The sequence below is a fragment of the Trachinotus anak genome, unplaced genomic scaffold, assembly GCF_046630095.1.
Source record: "Trachinotus anak isolate AG129_WGS33_773 ecotype Australia unplaced genomic scaffold, CSIRO_AGI_Tana_v1 ptg000023l, whole genome shotgun sequence".
In the NCBI taxonomy this organism is placed as follows: Eukaryota; Metazoa; Chordata; class Actinopteri; order Carangiformes; family Carangidae; genus Trachinotus; species Trachinotus anak.
In genome coordinates, this window is record NW_027273874.1 from 8216167 (window position 1) to 8234304 (window position 18138).

At 42.8% G+C, this 18138-nt stretch overlaps 3 protein-coding genes across 4 annotated transcripts; 1 reads left to right on the forward strand and 2 right to left on the reverse strand.

Annotated features, from left to right (window-relative positions):
* Window positions 1–126: 126 nt before the first annotated feature.
* On the reverse strand, window positions 127–5678 carry LOC139607035 (CD226 antigen-like). The gene is made up of 5 exons (XM_071459600.1): window positions 5491–5678; window positions 5328–5401; window positions 3697–4056; window positions 2365–2724; window positions 127–2117 (listed from the first exon to the last, which is right to left on the reverse strand). The coding sequence occupies exons 1-5, from the start codon at window positions 5508–5510 to the stop codon at window positions 1969–1971; spliced, it is 963 nt and encodes a 320-aa protein (XP_071315701.1). The 5' UTR covers window positions 5511–5678; the 3' UTR covers window positions 127–1968.
* LOC139607038 (Fc receptor-like protein 5) lies at window positions 5458–10551 on the forward strand. Of its 2 annotated transcripts, XM_071459604.1 has the most exons (8): window positions 5458–5549; window positions 5958–5989; window positions 6815–6953; window positions 7311–7346; window positions 8394–8657; window positions 8737–8982; window positions 9058–9306; window positions 9459–10551. In XM_071459604.1, the coding sequence occupies exons 3-8, from the start codon at window positions 6923–6925 to the stop codon at window positions 9551–9553; spliced, it is 921 nt and encodes a 306-aa protein (XP_071315705.1). In that variant the 5' UTR covers window positions 5458–5549; window positions 5958–5989; window positions 6815–6922; the 3' UTR covers window positions 9554–10551. The 2 variants fall into 2 exon arrangements, with proteins under 2 accessions (XP_071315705.1, XP_071315706.1); XM_071459605.1 differs by lacking the exon at window positions 5958–5989 and having other exon boundaries at window positions 5489–5549.
* Window positions 10552–10719: 168 nt separating this feature from the next.
* Window positions 10720–18137, reverse strand: abce1 (ATP-binding cassette, sub-family E (OABP), member 1). The gene is made up of 19 exons (XM_071459554.1): window positions 17986–18137; window positions 16619–16760; window positions 16438–16523; window positions 16252–16349; window positions 15592–15709; window positions 15013–15150; window positions 14850–14919; window positions 14552–14648; window positions 14368–14457; window positions 14165–14286; window positions 13525–13649; window positions 13290–13386; window positions 13142–13201; window positions 12998–13056; window positions 12426–12536; window positions 11979–12121; window positions 11770–11892; window positions 11574–11685; window positions 10720–11044 (listed from the first exon to the last, which is right to left on the reverse strand). Exons 2-19 carry the CDS (start codon window positions 16719–16721, stop codon window positions 10997–10999), a joined length of 1800 nt encoding a protein of 599 aa, XP_071315655.1. The 5' UTR covers window positions 16722–16760; window positions 17986–18137; the 3' UTR covers window positions 10720–10996.
* Between the last annotated feature and the right edge of the window lies 1 nt (window position 18138).

Here is an 18138-nt window from a genome sequence, read left to right on the forward strand (position 1 = left end):
ATTATTGGCAGCTAACTCATAACTTAGCCTGTTGCTGGGTATAATAAAGGCTGAATATTTCTCCACAGGACAGACTGAAGATGGTGACTTTTGGCCTGTGGTCAACAGCAATGATTCAAACAAGACTAAAAATATAAAAAACTTTATTTTTCTTTATGTTATATTTTTATCATAAAATTGTAAAACACAAACAAATCAACAAATACTTGGTACCTGTATTGCATCTGAGTCAAAGTGCATCAATGTTGCATTCAACATAGACATGGTTGACATGAAAAGAAAAACCAATATTAAACACTTGTTTCTGATCTCTACTGGAGGAATAAACGCCAACACTCATGGTGGTTGATGATGATGATGATGATGATGATGATGGTGGTGGTGGAGAGTGCTGTTTTAATACAGCGCACCAGAGTTTTGTGCCACTCACTGAGGTCTGCACCCTCCTCACCTTCATCACCCTTCATCTCTTCTGATGATACATGATAATCACAACTTGATATAATTTCCTCTCTTATCTGTAGCATCACAGAGAAATCAGGGCTAACTCAGCCTGTTCTTCAGATACAACTCACAGAGGATGATAAGATGCTCACATCATCCACTAGCAGCCAATATGGGAGCATCTGGAGTTGTTGTTTCTCTTTTTCAGGTTCTTTTAATTTGTCACCATCTGTAGCTCAACTTCTACACCAGGTCATCACATTACAGACACAGTGTGGAGCAGATATATTACTCTTACATAGCACTTAAATAATTATTTGTCCTTCTGACAATAAAAATAATACATATTATAAACATTACACTTGAATATACTCTACACTGAAGTTACAACATCACATTGTGATGAACAAGTTCATTTTTTTGATCAAAGACTAAGCGACAACTGCTGGTGCTGAAAAATGAAGCCTACACAGAAGTACCAAATACTGCAGTTCCTCTAATGACTATTCGAGAGCAGCTCCAAAAGTGAGTCAATCCCAGAGACTGTAAATAAAGACGGATGTAGCATCCGTGACGTCACCCACAGGTTTCTAAAGGGTGGTTGTGAAGCTCAGAGTGAGCTGCTCTCCTGTCACCATCTTGGCAGTGTCTGACTCCGCCCCTAATTCCCTGCTAATCCAAAAATGGGCAAAGAGAGGCCATGTCCTTAATTATACATAACTTCATATCTTAATAAAATGTAAACATACCTCTGTACAGTTGTCATGAAGGAGAAAATTATCTAAAGTGACAATGACAGTTTCAGTACCAGGCTGTAAACATGCTGGACATTTTAAGTCCGTAGAGACAGACTCTAGTGGTCAGGGGAGGAACTGCAGTTTTTGGCACAAAAGTGTTGGCTCCATTTTCTTCTTCTGCAGAACAACATATATATTGCTATAAAAAATAGAAGAATTAGTTTTGTATAAAAGGTAAAAAATTCAGTCTTCTCGCCCTTGGGACCTGTTGTTCAAACTACTGAGATTTCTGATTTTTAAATTCACCTGTTAATTACTTTTTGATACTTGCTTACAGCCCTGGAGGTCAGTCCCACAGACTCCAATGTTAAAATGTCCAACGTTACAGCAGAAATATAAATGTTTAGAACCTGGTACAAAACAGTTTGGTCGACGTAGTGTGTGGAGCTGTTGAGCTGTATCACACAATACAGAAGTGTTTGTATTATTTAGCCAACCCTCATTGATAAATGTGGTGTTCAAAATAATAGAAACACCTGGACACGACAGATTTAATGTTTTTCTAGTTTTTCTTTCCTGCATAGCAGAGGACTCAGTGAGTCCTGAGTGTGAGGCAGCTCTTTGTCTGGCTCATCACCTGGGACCAGTTTGCCATGGGAGACCGCACCAGGAGCTGAATGCTCCAGACAACACAGCTCCCAGGATCCTTTGAGCTCACAAACCCCTCCACTATTTACAATGCATGTTATATTACACCCAACTGACAGCTTATTCTTCAGTGGGAGGTTCAGTAAATACTGCTGTGTGTCCTTTTTTGTATACATCTCATAACAAACCCAACAACCACAACAACTCCAATGACAGCAGCAGCAGCAGCAGCAGCAACAGCCACAGCCAACAACCACCAAACTCCATGGTCTTCATCCTCTGTGTCACCTGCAGAGAGAAGCAGGTGTGAGGAATCAGCTGTCAGGTAGGTGATGAGAGAAGAACAGAACAGAATCTATTTCCTCTTCAAGCTCCTGTCAGACATGATCTACTGCACTTTGATCACATGACTCAGACCAGCTGATTTCTACAGAGTCTCATCAACAACATCTGATCTGAGATGGTTCACTGTCACAGCAACAACCAGGAAGCAGCTGCACCAAATCTCACCTGAGTCTGGACTCTACCAACTCACCTGGCTGACTGACATTCAGGTGGATGATCTTGATGGGGTCAGTGTCAAAGGCGGATCTCTTCTCATGGGTTGTTTCTGGGATGACATGACACTCGTATGTTCCTGTGTCATTACTCGTCACGTTCTTCAGAATCACAGACACGTTACCGTACGTCATGTCTCCGTCCTCCAGCTCCACCCGGTTCTTAAAAGATGGATGCTGGGTTTCTAGATTAGGCTTTTCACCCGGACTGCAGAAAAAGACATTTTCTTTAGTCAGTTCATGTCTGATCCACTCAACACCTGCGAGGGGGAAGCCACCGGGAGCACGACATTCAAGAGTGACAGTCTGTCCAGGGATCACTGTTTTGTATTCCTCAACTGAAAGAGAGAAAAAAAAAAACAGCAGGGAGATTTAAGTGTAACTTCCCACTGGCACAGTAACCAATCCAAAAAATGTCTTCATATGTTTCATGTTGAAACCACTTTGAGCTTTCATCGCTGTAGGTTTTTGTGTAAACCATCACTGAAGCTGTGTACAATAAGCAGAACACTAAATTTAGTTTTGATGCAATACCAAGAAAAACCAGGTCCAGGATCGTCGAGAACTCATTACTAATGTGATGTCATGCAGGTGTTATAATGTACAGTGTGGAGGTTACTTCTATTATTACCCAATATTCAGCATTGTTTTTCTTCTGTTTGTTATTTATTTAATGACATTCATGCTAAAACACTGGTCAGGTTTTAATAGTAAATGTTAATTATGGGGGTTCTCTGAATTAGTGGGGTCACATATACATACAACAGCAGCAGAGAAACAAACAGTGAAGCACCAAGAAGCTCACACTGATCTGTAAATGTAAGTTATTGATGCTAATGACAACAGGCTCTACAACCTTTATCCTCCCCTAGAGTCCCCTACACTAACCATAAACTCGTCCCAGATGGCTGCCAGGTCAGGAAAAAAAAAGATCATGAATGTCATTAATATGTACATTTATGCAACAAAGCACAACTAAACCCTGCAGTGTAACTTTAAGTTTATATCACACATCACAGAAGTCCTGTTCAGACCTGGCATTAAAGTGATGTCCCTAATGTTCAACACGTGAGTAAATCTTTTAAAATCTGAGTCCCTGCAGTTCCTAACAACTACAAATATATTTCATAAATTTCTAACTAGAGTTTGTATAATGTTATGTCCACTGCGCATGCGCTATCTGTGGTGATGTGGCAGGGCTCTTATATTTTCTTTCTTTCTCTCTCTCTCTCTCTCTCATATCATCCTCTAGACTGAAGTTATAAAAACATCACATCGTGAAGCAGCTGCACCAAATCAGACCAACTCACCTGGCTGACTGACATTCAGGTGGATGATCTTGATGGGGTCAGTGTCAAAGGCGGATCTCTTCTCATGGGTTGTTTCTGGGATGACATGACACTCGTATGTTCCTGTGTCATTACTCGTCACGTTCTTCAGAATCACAGACACGTTACCGTCCGTCATGTCTCCGTCCTCCAGCTCCACCCGGTTCTTAAAAGATGGATGCTGGGTTTCTAGATTAGGCTTTTCACCCGGACTGCAGAAAAAGACATTTTCTTTAGTCAGTTCACGTCTGATCCACTCAACACCTGCGAGGGGGAAGCCACCGGGAGCACGACATTCAAGAGTGACAGTCTGTCCAGGGATCACTGTTTTGTATTCCTCAACTGAAAGAGAGAAAAAAAAACAGCAGGGAGATTTAAGTGTAACTTCCCACTGGCACAGTAACCAATCCAAAAAATGTCTTCATATGTTTCATGTTGAAACCACTTTGAGCTTTCATCGCTGTAGGTTTTTGTGTAAACCATCACTGAAGCTGTGTACAATAAGCGGACCACAAAATTTAGTTTTGATGCAATACCAAGTAAAACCAGGTCCAGGATCGTCGAGCACTCATTACTAATGTGATGTCATGCAGGTGTTATAATGTACAGTGTGGAGGTTACTTCTATTATTACCCAATATTCAGCATTGTTTTTCTTCTGTTTGTTATTTATTTAATGACATTCATGCTAAAACACTGGTCAGGTTTTAATAGTAAATGTTAATTATGGGAGTTCTCTGAATTAGTGGGGTCACATATACATACAACAGCAGCAGAGAAACAAACAGTGAAGCACCAAGAAGCTCACACTGATCTGCAAAGACATGCATCCATTTTTGTTATTGGTGCTAATGACAACAGGCTCAACAACCTTTATCCTCCCCTAGTTAGGACCATGAACTCCACCCAGATGGTTGCCAGGTCAGAAAAAAAAAGATCATTTATGTCATTAATATGTAAATTTATGCAACAAAGCACAACTAAACCCTGCAGTGTAACTATAAGTTTATATCACACATCACAGAAGTCCTGTTCAGACCTGGCATTAAAGTGATGTCCCTAATGTTCAACACATGTGAGTAAATCTTTTACTCACCTGCAGTTCCCAACAACTACAAATATATTTCACAAATGTCTAACTAGAGTTTGTATAATGTTACGTCCACGTTTTGGTATTTATATCACCAAAACAAACTAAATCAAGTGTCATTTCTATCATCTGAACGCGCATTAGCATGGACAGCTAGCAGGCCCGCTAGCATGATCTAGCTAGCTAGGTTAGCTTTAGCGGATGACGCAGTTAAAACGTGTTTGTACGACATTAATAATGTTTATACAGCATTAAAACATGTTTGTACAACATTAATAATGTTTATACAGCATTAAAACATGTTTGTACAACATTAATACCGTTTGTACAACATTATAACTTCACATAACGACAGTTACCGTTAGTACATAGCACCGTTACAACATGCTAATTCCTGCCGATGTAAAAACGACCTGCTGGATCAGCTCACTCGTTACTTCGCGGTCATTTTAATCATCACCTGTTCTCAGACTGAAGAGAAGAACAGACATTCATCATCATTCATCAATATCATTTTTACACACCTGCTTTAATCGATGAAATCTCAGCCTGACATATAACAGCAAACCCGGCGAGCAACAGGCACATGGTCCGGAAACTGCGCAGACAGGTAGAGATGATTAGTTAAACAGCGTTTACAGGATTGTTTTCTACGTTTATACATCAGGTAAAGTTAATCCGCAATACCTTTGAAATAGGGCCATCATTTCCCACTCAGTACCTGTTCGGTCTGGCACAAATCACAGGTGAGAGCCGTGTTCTTCTTCTTCTCTTTACAAATGGCTGCGGGCACCGTCTGTAGAATATTCTAGAGCAGCGGTTCTCAACCTGTCGGCCAGCAGGTGTAACTGCAAGTCAACAAATCATATTCAAAACAGTACATGTATGATATACAGTATGTGTGTAACTGTGTACATATGTGCATAATATTTTATATAAAATGATCTTTATAATTACGATTATTCAAAGTTTATTAAGCCTTCACCTGTGCTGTGCAGCTGTGTATTATAGGGGCAACCAGCTTCACGAGGCAGTCACCTGCAATGCTTCTCAGTGTGTCCTCATGTGTTGGACCACATCAGTTGTGTCATGATGGTGTTGATATACAGTAAATAGCCCGACTGGACAACTGTACTAATTTATGTTCTGTCAAGGACCGTTCGACTGAGAGAAACGAGACGTGAAGGTCGGTCAATACAGAAAATCCATCTTCAAGTGAAGCTGCAAAAACCATCAAACATTATGATCAACCTGATTCTCATGAAGGTCGTATTTTTCCCTCTAAGACGGATGACATCTTGTGATCTACTCTTTTAGAAGCACCCCGTCACCTAGTTATGTTCTGAGGGAAATCTTTAAACCCTCGTTTTCCCAATTCCATGAATAAAGCCCCTTTTACTCAGAGCAGACAATACAGGCTCCAAACCCCTTCATAGAAGTCTCTCATATTCAGTTGCATGGCTCAGCTGGACTCTTTCTAAACTGTCTGTCTGCTCTGTTACAAACCCATCACAAACCTTACAGATGAGATGAAACCCACCATGCTGCCCTTTTGATTGCAGCCACAAGTTGCAGACATGTCACTTCCTGACCACATTTCAGTGGCCAAAGCAGAAATGCAGGTTAAAAAACACCTCCATGCCATACCTCACTTCCTCTCAACTAAACCATCGTTGTCAGGAAGATACAGCTTCTTTCTACCAATGTCTAATTCCATTTATAAAATCGATATCATCAATCAGTCACTTCAGTAAATAAATTATTTAGAGACAGAGTTTAACACAAACATAAAAGCCCTGAATCTTTCTGATCAAAAGAGCAGCTTCAAGTTGTTCCCTCACACAACACACGTCCAGCAGAGTTAGTCTCACTGCCAGTGAACGCATCACGCACATATTCACGTTCTTATTTCCATTCTGGTTGCTTTCCCTCCTGATCTCTGAGAGTTTTATCTCTGGATTTCTCTTATTTACAGCAACTGAACAAATAAGCTACTTGACTTTTTCTGTAGAGGAAACCACAGCACAGCCGCCCACAGCCTCAGAGGAAGGAGGAGGGTTTCACTTGAAATGACTATGAACTGGTCCGAGCGCAGATCGAACATCACCAACGTGTCAGGATGGAGGGAACATCTCTGCTGTGGCTGCTCTGTGAGTCCACTCTCTGTCTTTATGTGTGGGGCATTATTTACTGAAATCAACTGCAGCCTTTTTGTCTAATGAAATTTATTTCCATTTGGTTTTTACATCATTGTCATATCTGTGTTTGAACTCAGTCTGCAGCTTGTGGCTCCAGTAACATCCCCCCAACACCTACAGCACCTTCATTTTATATAAATATTCGTTTTTTGCAAAACATAAAAGAAATAACTGTTTCCTGCTTTCAGTTCTGACTCTGCTTCAGTAAATATTAAAACCAGTCCTATGTCGGTCTCTATTCGCTCTGGTTTTTGTGTTGCTCTTGTTGCGTGTGAAATCTCAAACCAACCTGATTTCATTTCTCTGCAGCTGTGACCTCACTGCTGTGCTGCGCAACACAACAAGGTTAGTAAACGTCCTCCACCACCGCTTAAATCTGACTGACTCCTTCAAGGAAACTGTTGGACCAGATTATGATAATTTTTTTAGATTAGATTAAATTCAACTTCGTTGTCACTTTGTTGTTTTTACAACAAACCAAAAAAAGCAAAAATCCAGCTTGCACTTGATGCAATTTTATGCTGTGGAATTTGTTAAGATGTGAGTAATGTGAGTATTTATCTCTTGATTGACTCAGGCAGCAGTTAATTGTGCAGACTGCACCTGGACTGAGTGAATTTTCATATAAAAGAGGAATCTCAAACAAGAGCTGGAACAAATGAAGGTGTTGTGGTAAAGTCTGTTTCTCTGTTGATGGTTGATGGTTGATGGTTGATGGTTGATGGTTTCCCTCTGAAGATAATTCTGAACCAAACCTCGTCTTATGAAATGTTTAACCCAAACCTCACTCTGTCCAGTTATCTCTGCTACACCGAACAAGTCAGAGAGAAGATCCTCTGTAGAAAGAGACACATAATGGTCTCCATCATATAAGTTTCCTCATATAAGTAAAGCAGGACAAACATGTCAACAGTTCATCAAGTGAGTGTTTGTGACAAATTAGAAGAAGATCCCTCAAGGCGTTACAGAGATGATCATGTCCATGAGAATGGGACGGACGGACAGTGCAAAAACAGCATTATTATTGATTATTATTGATGATTATTGATAAGAGATGAGCCTGCTGAACTCTGGAGGGTGCAGGAACCTTTCTCTAAAATATTCATTCATCTTTACTCGGGCACCAGATGCCATATCCTGTAAATCAAGTGTTCTTTGATAAGGTTTGATGAAGCTGTTCACCTGTGTATACTCAGGTTTGAGGCATTTTACTTTTATTTCCTTTATTTTACCAGGACACCTCATTGAGACAGAAAAATAACAAACACTAAATTTGATCAGCAGCGATGAACGATGTGGTAACAACAACCATCTCCCATCAGATTGAATAAAACTTTCTCCTCCTCTTGAGTTGTAAAAGTGAACAGATATTTCCTCCCCTCCTCGTCACAGCCTCTCTGACTGTGAGTCCCAGCAGCTCTCAGTTTTTTAAAGGAGGCTCCGTCTCTCTGAGCTGCGAGGAGGACGACAGCTCCGCCGGATGGACGCTGAGGAGGAACACAACCCAACGACAGAGGACTCAGTGTGGAGTCGACTGGGGGAGATCAGCTGGTTCTTCCTGTAAAATCAGTCTGTTAGCCCCGTGGGACAGTGGAGTTTACTGGTGTGAGTCCAGAGAGGGAGCAACCAGTAGCAGCATCAGCATCAGTGTCTCTGGTAAGATCAGACTGTGGAGTTAGTGTTGATGAAGCTGTGTGTAAATGAATGAAATGCTGTAGTTTGTCTCTGTGTTGAGGTGGACCAGTGATCCTGCAGAGTCCTGTCCTCCCTGTGATGGAGGGACATGATGTCACTCTGCACTGTAAAACAAAGACCACTCCCTCCAACCTCCCAGCTGCTTTCTATAAAGATGGCTCCCTCATCAGGACTGAGCCTGCAGGTCACATGACCATCCACCATGTTTCCAGGTCTGATGAAGGCCTCTACAGGTGTAACATCAGCGGTCATGGAGAGTCTCCCCCCAGCTGGATCTCTGTCACAGGTCAGCAGCTTCACCTTGGTTTCAGCACTTACCTCATTTACGAATTTACCTGACCAGGTGGGATTCTCTCTACAGAGAAACCTACAACCTCAGCTCTGCACCCTGACTCAGCCCTGCCCCCTGCCTCAGCCCCGCCCCCTGCCTCAGCCCCGCCCCCTGCATCGGCTCCGCCCCCTGTATCAGCCCCGCCCCCTTCATCAGCTCCGCCCCCTGCCTCAGCCCCCCTCCAGCTTGTGTTCAGTCTGCTCCTCCACCTGGTGGTGTTCTGTCCATACATCATCTCCACTGTCATCATGGTGTCCTTATATCAACACAAACCCGCAGGTATTGATCAGTCACTTAATGATGTATTGGACAATTTATCTGTTGCCATCGGATACTGTTGTGTAGTGTTGATTGTTATTTACAATAGATTAATTATCATGTGTTGCCTCTTTTAAACTGTATCTGAATCTTATGATTAACCCCTCTGACAGGAAATGACCCACACGTCTCCATGGCAACAGCAGCACCCACCCAGGCTGAGGGCCGTGATGACATCGTGCGGGTCACCACTGAGCATCACTTCTGAGCTGAACAGATCAGTGTTTAGTTACATTAGTGAGATGTTGATTCAAGCTCAGCTGATCAACTCAGCATTTACAATTTAAAATCATTTCAGTTTGATTTGCTCCGGTTGTTTCTGTCGCAACATTTTAAATAAAGTGTGTTTTCTACAGAACAGTCAGAGGGAAAATACTGTGCACATTGTGGTTCGGTCGTAGCCAACAGAGTGAGACATCCTCTGCCTATCTTTGTGTTATGTGTGTGATTAGTGTTCACACAAAAGCGTGTCCTAAAATTACTCACAATGTGGTGACATGAAACTGTTGAAAACCAGTTTACCCACAAGGTAAAAAATAACATTTCAGAGTTTGGACTTGTTTTGGTTGGTGTTCAGGTTCAAATAAGCATCGCCAGGGCACACAAGTCGTAACTGTCCACTCAAATGGACAGAAAAGACTAGAAAGACGTCTGGAACCAGTTCCATTTATTTCCACTGTATTAATACTTACAGCTGCATAATTAATGGATTATTGTAAGAACATGACATAAATGCAATCAACCTTTACTTGAGGAGGAAAAACACCAGTGTGTTCATTTATTATTCATTTTCTTTAGCTCGTCCTAACCTAAAGTAAAAGTATGCGACTATAATCAGAATGTTCTTGATTTTGAGAGGAACAGGTTGTTGTAATAATAATAGTGACGATAATAATAATAATATGATGAGTGTTGATTGATTTTCTGCAGGTCCACCAACTTAAATTTAAGTTTTATGAGGAAACTTTGAAGACCTGTAGATAAACCTGAAGACAATGAAAAGATGTAGTTCTCATTGTATCTTAACAGTTTTGTGGTACATAAATGTATTAATGTGTATCTGCCAATGAATGAATGAATGAATTTCTGACAGATTCTTGTCAGTATTTTACAGATGTAACATTAATTCTTTGAAACTGAGCTTTATAGCTACTGTGGTTAATAATAATAATAATAATAATAAAAATACATTAACTTTACAAAAAAGGTGAAATCACTTCCTGCATGAACAAGAGTTTTTGAATTAAAGGAACTGAATTCAGTGCATCACTTGGTGCCTGAACTCAGTAGGTTTTCCACAGTATTTTCAAGCGTCCCTGAACACAACACAGACTCTTACAGATGTGATAAATAAGGAGGGAAACTGTTCTGGGATCAGATATAATCAGTTTATTATCAGTTGCTGTAAATGCATGAGTGTTAAAATATGCTGCTTAATGTTCCACAATGTCGCTGGCTTGTGAATTCAGCCCAGTGTGTTCAGGCTGACGGACACAGAATGCAATGCACTTTTTATTTTTCAACGTTTCACAACATTGCTGGCTATTGAACGCAGCCCGGTACATAAAGGCTGATGGTTTTTACTCTGTTTCTTACGATTTTTAACGTAACTGTGGTTTTGAGGTCACAGTTGGTCACATGGGACGTCGCCTTAGTCGTCCAGGAAGAAATAGTTTCCACTCTTCTTCTGTTCGGTGTCCTGGGGAAGCAAAGTTCAAAGGTCAGTGTGGGCAGAAGCCTGGGTTCAGTACTCTGCTTCATTAACATTGTCTGATGATAATTATTGTTTTATTGCCTGTTTATAATCAGTTTAGATTGACTTGACCTAGTGAGGACTGGATATTATTGTTGTACTGTTCTGCTTCATCAACTGTTTGTTTTGTGGCTGTTTGTCTTTATGACACATTTAACATCACTTCTTTAGTTTCCTACAACGTCCCACAGCGTGACCCCAGAAGACATTTAATTTATTATCATAAGACAAAGAAACACTTAAGCATCACTGAAATGTCCATGACATCTTATTTGATCTGACTTTATCACCTGATCTATTCTGTCATGTTTTGTAAAAAATAAATAAATAAATAAATAAATGTTATGCTTTTATTTGTTAGGACAGTGGAGACTGACAGGAAGTGCAGAGACAGAGGAGTTGAACCGCGGCTGCTCAGAGTGTTTGCGACCCGACCACTCGCTCTGAGATGTGTTAAATGCTGACATTTGAATACCTTGATGGAGTTGAGCTTGTTGATTCGTGGTCTGAAGTTGTTCGGGTCTCTTCTGAAAGTGATTTCCAGCAGCGACAGGAACCGGTTCATCCCGGCCAACAGACTCTGAGGCCTGAGACAAAAACCCAGATCTTACTTCAGTGACTGTTCAGCTCGTGTTGGGAGGATTAAAAAAACATGTCTCTCTCTGTCTTACGTGTTAGCCGCAGTGCTCTTGGAGGGAATACCATCGAACACGATGACTCTGTCGGCCAGGTAGGTCGCCATGATGAAGTCGTGCTCCACCACGAACGCAGTCTTCTTGGCGTGGAGGATGTACCTGCAGAGGCGGACAGAGACGGTGAGGGAGTGAAGGAAAGGGACAGATGAGGGAGGGAGAGGTGGTGAAGAGAAGCTGCGTCTGACCTCTTGATGACCCTGGCGGCCATCAATCTCTGCTCAGAGTCCAGGTACGCCGAGGGTTCGTCGATCAGATAAACATCAGCTGGTTTCCCCAAACACAGAGTGAGAGCGACTCTCTGCAGCTCACCACCAGACAGGTTCTGCACCTGAGGGGAGGAGGGGGAGGAGGGAGGGGGGTTAACAGTGTTTCTGTTGAGGGTCACATGACTGAATCAGACATTATGACATCACAGGTGAACACGGAGGACGTTTGAAGTAGCAATGAAGAACAAAACTAGGAGTAAAATAAAAGCCCCCATTGGAGAATTGATGGTACCAACATTCACATGGACTCTTGAAAGAACACAGGAAGTATAACTGGTTACCTAGCAACAGTAGAATGACTGACACATTCATTAAAACACAGCAATGACGTGTGTGTGTGTGTGTGTGTGTGTGTGTGTGTCTTACATCCTGGTCGATGATGCTCTCGATCTGCAGCGGCTTCATGACGTCGGTGATGAACTGAGGGTGAGTGTAGGCGTCTCTGATCTTCTCGTGCAGCAGTGCTCTGACGCTGCCCTGCAGACACACAAAGACACACAATCTTCACATTCAACTCCTCTAAACTTTATTGTTTTGTTCACAGAGACAGAGTCTGAAGCTTTCTGGGGTTTCAGCAGGTGATGGCGACGCTCTCACATCAGCGAGGTAAAATTGAAACAGGAAGTTAATCTGCAACAACTCTGAGACTTTAATTATTTACACAACTTCTCGCATCACCGGCTCCAACATCTCTCATGCAAAATTTTCTTTTCTTTGAAAAACATTTTTCAGACCATGAATTAACTGGTTAACAGAGAAAACAGTAATAAAGTTTCTTCTGTTTCCTGTGATGATGTGAAGCTGATTTTCAAACATTAACACAAAGAATGAAGGAAACAGAGACTTTAGCAGCATCGTCCTTTAATACAACTAACTGCTGTTATTAGTGATTAGTGATAATATTCAGTGATTAGTGCTGATGAGGAAACTGAACGAACCTTAAACTTGGGGCTGATGGTTTGAGGCTTGTAGCTGACGTTCAGGATGGGAACCTCACCTGAAGAGAGAGGGCAGGGCAGGTCAGTGTGCGTCTGTGTGTGTGTGTGTGTGTGTGTGTGTGTGTGTGAGTGAGTGAGACTCACCTCCCCCATCAGGTTTGAGTCCTCCAGCCAACATCCTGATGAAGGTGGTCTTCCCTGTGCCTGCAGACAGACAGAGACATTTAGAGAGGTCAGAGGTCAGAGGTCAAACAGCTCAGACCTCGGCTCGTCCTCACAGATCCTAACGTACCGTTCTCTCCCAGCATCACCATGATCTCAGAGTCCGTAAACTCTCCTCCTTTGATCTCCAGCGCGAACTCGCCCATTGTCTTCTTCATGTGTGGATACTGAACGACGACAACAACAACAACAAGGGGTCAAACAGCTGTTTCATCCTCGCTGCACATGTTACCACCAGACTTTGTCCAAATGATGATGATGAGAGAAAAGAAACAAAGACCAGAGGGAGAGAAGACAGAACTGACCTGATAGTGCCTGAGTCTCTTCACCTCCTCCTCATTGGCCGTCTCAGCCACTTTGAAGACCAATGAGGTCTCACGAAACCTGAGATTCTCTGTGGGAACGTAACCGTCCAGGAAGATGTTGATGCCTGGATGAAGGAGACAGAGTCAGGGTCCAACACGTCTGAACGATCGCGTTTCACTGTATTCTGACTTTTTATAAAAAAAATTACGAATCAATTCATTGAGTAAATAATCAGCAGATTAACTAAAATAATAAATTTGAACGTGAACACATGATCGTATCGTCACAATATGATTTACTAACAGCTGACAGGAGATGATCTCCCTCTCATATCATCTGATCAGTCATCTCCAACCTGTGCCTTCAGTCTTTATGCTAAGCTAAGTTAGCATCGGCCTGACTGCAGCTTCATATCTAACAGACACGATGCAGATATGAATATTTTTATCTGATTTTCATGTTGAATGATTCCTTTAATATTTACGACAAAGATCAGAGTCAGAGGTTTTCAAATGGAGAGAAACGTTCGTGTTTTCCCTGCACTTTTTTTGTTTAAATGACTGTGACCTCACATTTCACATTTGTTGCTTTTTGTGTGTTAAGTGTGTGTTTATGTGTTTGTGTGTGTGTGTGTGTTACCCTCTCGGACGCTGAAGGGCATAGTGACCACCCCATAGGCGCTGGGGACTCCGTACAGACAGCAGATGAAGTCGGACAGGTAGTCCAACACACTGAGGTCGTGCTCCACCACAATGATATACCTGGAAACACACACAAACACGCACACGTTTAAATGACAGTTTACTAACTGTGGGCTCATCCCTCCAGATGAAGAGCTGTACCTGTCCGGGGTGATGAGCGAGCGGATGGTGATGGCAGCCTTCAGCCTCTGTTTAACATCCAGGTAACTGGACGGTTCGTCAAACATAAAACTGCAGCAGAGAAACAGTAGAAACAGTAGAAACAGTGAATGTGGTGTCAGAGCAGAAACAACAAACATCGAGCTGCGTTGCGTCGTTTGCTCACATGTCGGCCCTCTGGATGCAGACGACTGCGCAGGCGAACCTCTGCAGCTCTCCTCCGGACAAATCCTCCACGTTCCTCTCCCGCAGGTGACTCAGATCTGCCCGGCAACAGCACACAAAGCAACCAATCACAATAAAGATAAACTCCAAAGCCAGCCTCATTTCAAAATATAATTTTGACAATTTTAGAAACAGCTGCTTGTGTTTTGACAAATGTGTTACCACTAATCAAATATGAAAATTCCTGCTGATTTATTTTCTGTTAATCAATTTATTTGTGTGTGTGTGTGTGTGTTTACCTAGCTGATCACAGACGATGTCTTGTGTGTCTGTGTCGTCTTTCCTGCTCAGGATGGCCCCTACTGACCCCTGGAGGCAGAGGTGAAGAATTACAACCCTCCCCTCACTCACTCACTCACTCCCTGCTGCAGTGCCACTGATTAAACTCGTCTACTCGTTTACCTTGACGGTCTTTGGGATCTGGTCGACGTACTGCGGCTTGACGATGGCCCGCAGGTCGTCCTCCAGGATTTTGGTGAAGTAGTTCTGCAGCTCAGATCCTCTGAAGTAGGTCAAGATCTCCTGCCAGTCTGGAGGATTCTGGGACAGAAAAACACACACAGCCACAGACAGTCAACACAGATTCACGTGTAACATACCAGGCGGCATTAACAGCAGCACAGAGCTCAACAATAACGCCACTTATATCTATCACACACAAACTGGTTCAGACACACAACCTTAGTAATAATTATGTTTCTAACTATAATTATCATGTAAGACCGTTTTATTTTGAAGCTACCACACCAGGAAGTTAAGGGGCACATTTACTCAAATTAAAAAACACATCTGGCAACATCTGTTTATTCTTGATACAAACAGACTCAGTATCTGATGTTTGGGCTGAGAGCAGCTACACCCACATTTTATCTCCTCAGCACAGCAACAACCACACAACACTGCATAACACAGGCCTGCGCAAGGAAATCCACAACACCTGATGGTAACATGACTGTGTGTGTGTGATGTCTGAACACTCACATCGTACTTCCCCAGGTTGGGTTTCTGTTTTCCAGCGAGGATCTTCAGCGCCGTGGACTTCCCGATACCGTTGGTCCCCACCAGCCCCAGCACCTCACCGGGCCTGGGGATGGGCAGCCTACACACACACACACACACACACACACACACACACACACACACACACACACACACACACACACACACACACACACACACACACACACACTCTTTAGGATCACAGCTAATCTATAATCACACTGCCTCCTACAAACTGACGTGGTGGTTACTACATGACTCAGACATTTCATTCAGAAACCCTCGTTACTTCTATTAAACTCAGCTGACAGTAACTATAGAAACCAGCTGATTAACAGCATCAATAATACTCGCAACAAATCTTAAAGACGTCATTTTACATGATCTTTATGGCTCTTTATCACAAAAGCTTCTCAGTCCCAAACTGGACAGACTCAGATTTCAACACCATCTTATCACCTCGAATATTAAACCTGCATTCATCTGTTTCCTGTCAAGTTAAAAGCGGAAACAATAACTTCTGCTCTCAGAATAATGTAACAATCATATAACAAGATTCACAGATTCAGCTGCATTTCCAGGGAGTGTTAATGTTGTTAATGTCCCACGTGACCACAGTGTAGAAAGGTTTCCGCAGCGTACCGGTGCAGTTTGAAGGAGTTGGCGCAGTATCTGTGTGTGGTTTCCTTCTCCAGGTTGCTGGGCAGGTTGACGATCGACAACGCTCCGAAAGGACATTTCTACAACAACAACAAAAGAAACATAAGAGAGGAGCAGACACTAACAGCACTCGGTATTCAGAGAGAATCACCCTGTAGGTATTCTTACCTTGATGCAGATACCACAGCCTATACACAGAGACTCTGAGATCCACACAATCTTACTCTGTGGAGTCACCTCGATACACAGCTTACCTGCAAACACACACATCCGAACACAGTTTCATGTTTAGAGTCAATGTTTGTGTTTTCAGTGTGTTGAAGTTTTTCCTGTGGACTTGCTCACTCACCCATACGGACCACAGGGCAGCTCTTCTTGCACTCCTGACGGCATTTCTTAGGTTTGCATTTGTCATGATTGACGATGGCGATCCTGGTGTTTTTATCCGCCATGATGGAGGGCTGGAATGACGGACGCTAGCACCTGTGGAGCTGAGAGACATGGACAGAGAAAGACTTATTTTGGGCGGTTCATCCTGAGAAAGGGTGATTATGAAAAAAAGAGGTAAAGACACAAATATTTGGAGGTGTACGTTCATCTGTATTCACAATTAAAGGTAATATTTAGGCATCAAAGACAGCAGGCAGTGTCTAAATGTACGGGACAGCGGTCAGGCTCGAACCTGTGTCCACAAGCACACTATTAACTCTGCTGAAGCAACACATTCAATTCTGAACAAACATGCACAGCCTTTAACTCATAACAATGGGCTGCTGTGGATCCACTACCACAGCCCTCAACCAGTCTCTACCTGCTTCTGACTGTAACTACATATAATGAGTCCTGGCTTTACATCAGATCCCCGTTTAGTGGGGATTCAACTCAGGCCTCACGGAGATGAATTACTCCAAATGTAGCAGCTCGCAAACAAGTCAAGTTGCCGCTGTGCAGTCTTTTGTCCGGAGAATGAGTCAGACCAGACTCCGTTTAAAAGTCCGTGCTTTTACTGTTACCTCACGCCCGGTGCTGTGTTAATATATATCCTTTAACTATGCAGCGGTATCCTGCTGTTAAATGCAACCTGCACTCAAAGCAAAAGAGAAGAATACACCTGAATAAAACGGAAGATTGTAACATCGGTTAGTCTGTAATTATCTCAACATCCCACCACCGAAACGCAACGTGACGGGCGGTGGCACAAAAGCACCAAAAGTTGGATTTGTCCTTTAATAACCCGCTGATATGTGAGTCATTCATATACCGAATTCATTTACCGATCCTTGCCATCGACAAAAACCTTTAATTGTGTACTTTTACGTGTACACCTTTGTCACAGCGACCGTAAACTTTAAATTGGCAAATAACTGAGCGGAGTCTGGAGCACCGTCCAGATAAAACGTAGCCTTCTCAGGGCCCTCCTGCCAGTAACACCTGCTGTGTTCAAAAAAATACGCTGTCAAACTGTCATCCACCTGTTCTTGTTTCCTCAGGTGGATTCATCGGCTGCTCTGAAAGCTTCGTTGGAGCCTGAATGCACCGTTAAGTGCGAGCTTCAGAGGATGCTAACGGCGAGCTAACAGCTAGCTTCACATTAACCGACATCAGCAGCGGAGGCCTCGCACTTGACAGCTGCTGAGAATCGGAACATGGCTCGTTTCTATGGCAATACCTGCCTCAAAAAGCGACAATATCCGCAGCGACGAATCGAAAACTCACCCTCTTCGGCTCCCGTTCCCCGGGCTGGAGGAAATTAAACGAGATACGACGTTTAGATACAAATAATCGGGGGTGAAACTTCTTTTTTTCCAGCAACGTGTTCGTCTCCTGGAAGCCGGCTGGAAAGATGGCGGGAGAGACGCACAAAGCGTG

Bases quoted from the DNA above. Each gene is read 5' to 3' on its own strand.
- LOC139607035 (XM_071459600.1), bottom strand. From the start codon at position 5,510: ATGATGGCCCTATTTCAAAG. The intron at 2,725-3,696 runs GTGAGTTGGTCT...TCTCTCTTTCAG, and splicing joins CCTGAATGTCAGTCAGCCAG to TTGAGGAATACAAAACAGTG. The intron at 2,118-2,364 runs GTGAGTTGGTAG...TTCTCTCTGCAG, and splicing joins CCTGAATGTCAGTCAGCCAG to GTGACACAGAGGATGAAGAC.
- LOC139607038 (XM_071459604.1), top strand. From the start codon at position 6,923: ATGGAGGGAACATCTCTGCTGTGGCTGCTCT. The intron at 7,347-8,393 runs GTTAGTAAACGT...TCCTCGTCACAG, and splicing joins GTGCTGCGCAACACAACAAG to CCTCTCTGACTGTGAGTCCC. The intron at 8,983-9,057 runs GTCAGCAGCTTC...TTCTCTCTACAG, and splicing joins CAGCTGGATCTCTGTCACAG to AGAAACCTACAACCTCAGCT.
- abce1 (XM_071459554.1), bottom strand. From the start codon at position 16,721: ATGGCGGATAAAAACACCAGGATCGCCATCGTCAATCATGACAAATGC. The intron at 13,057-13,141 runs GTGAGTCTCACT...CTCTCTCTTCAG, and splicing joins ACTCAAACCTGATGGGGGAG to GTGAGGTTCCCATCCTGAAC. The intron at 11,893-11,978 runs GTCAGACGCAGC...CCGCCTCTGCAG, and splicing joins GCCGCCAGGGTCATCAAGAG to GTACATCCTCCACGCCAAGA.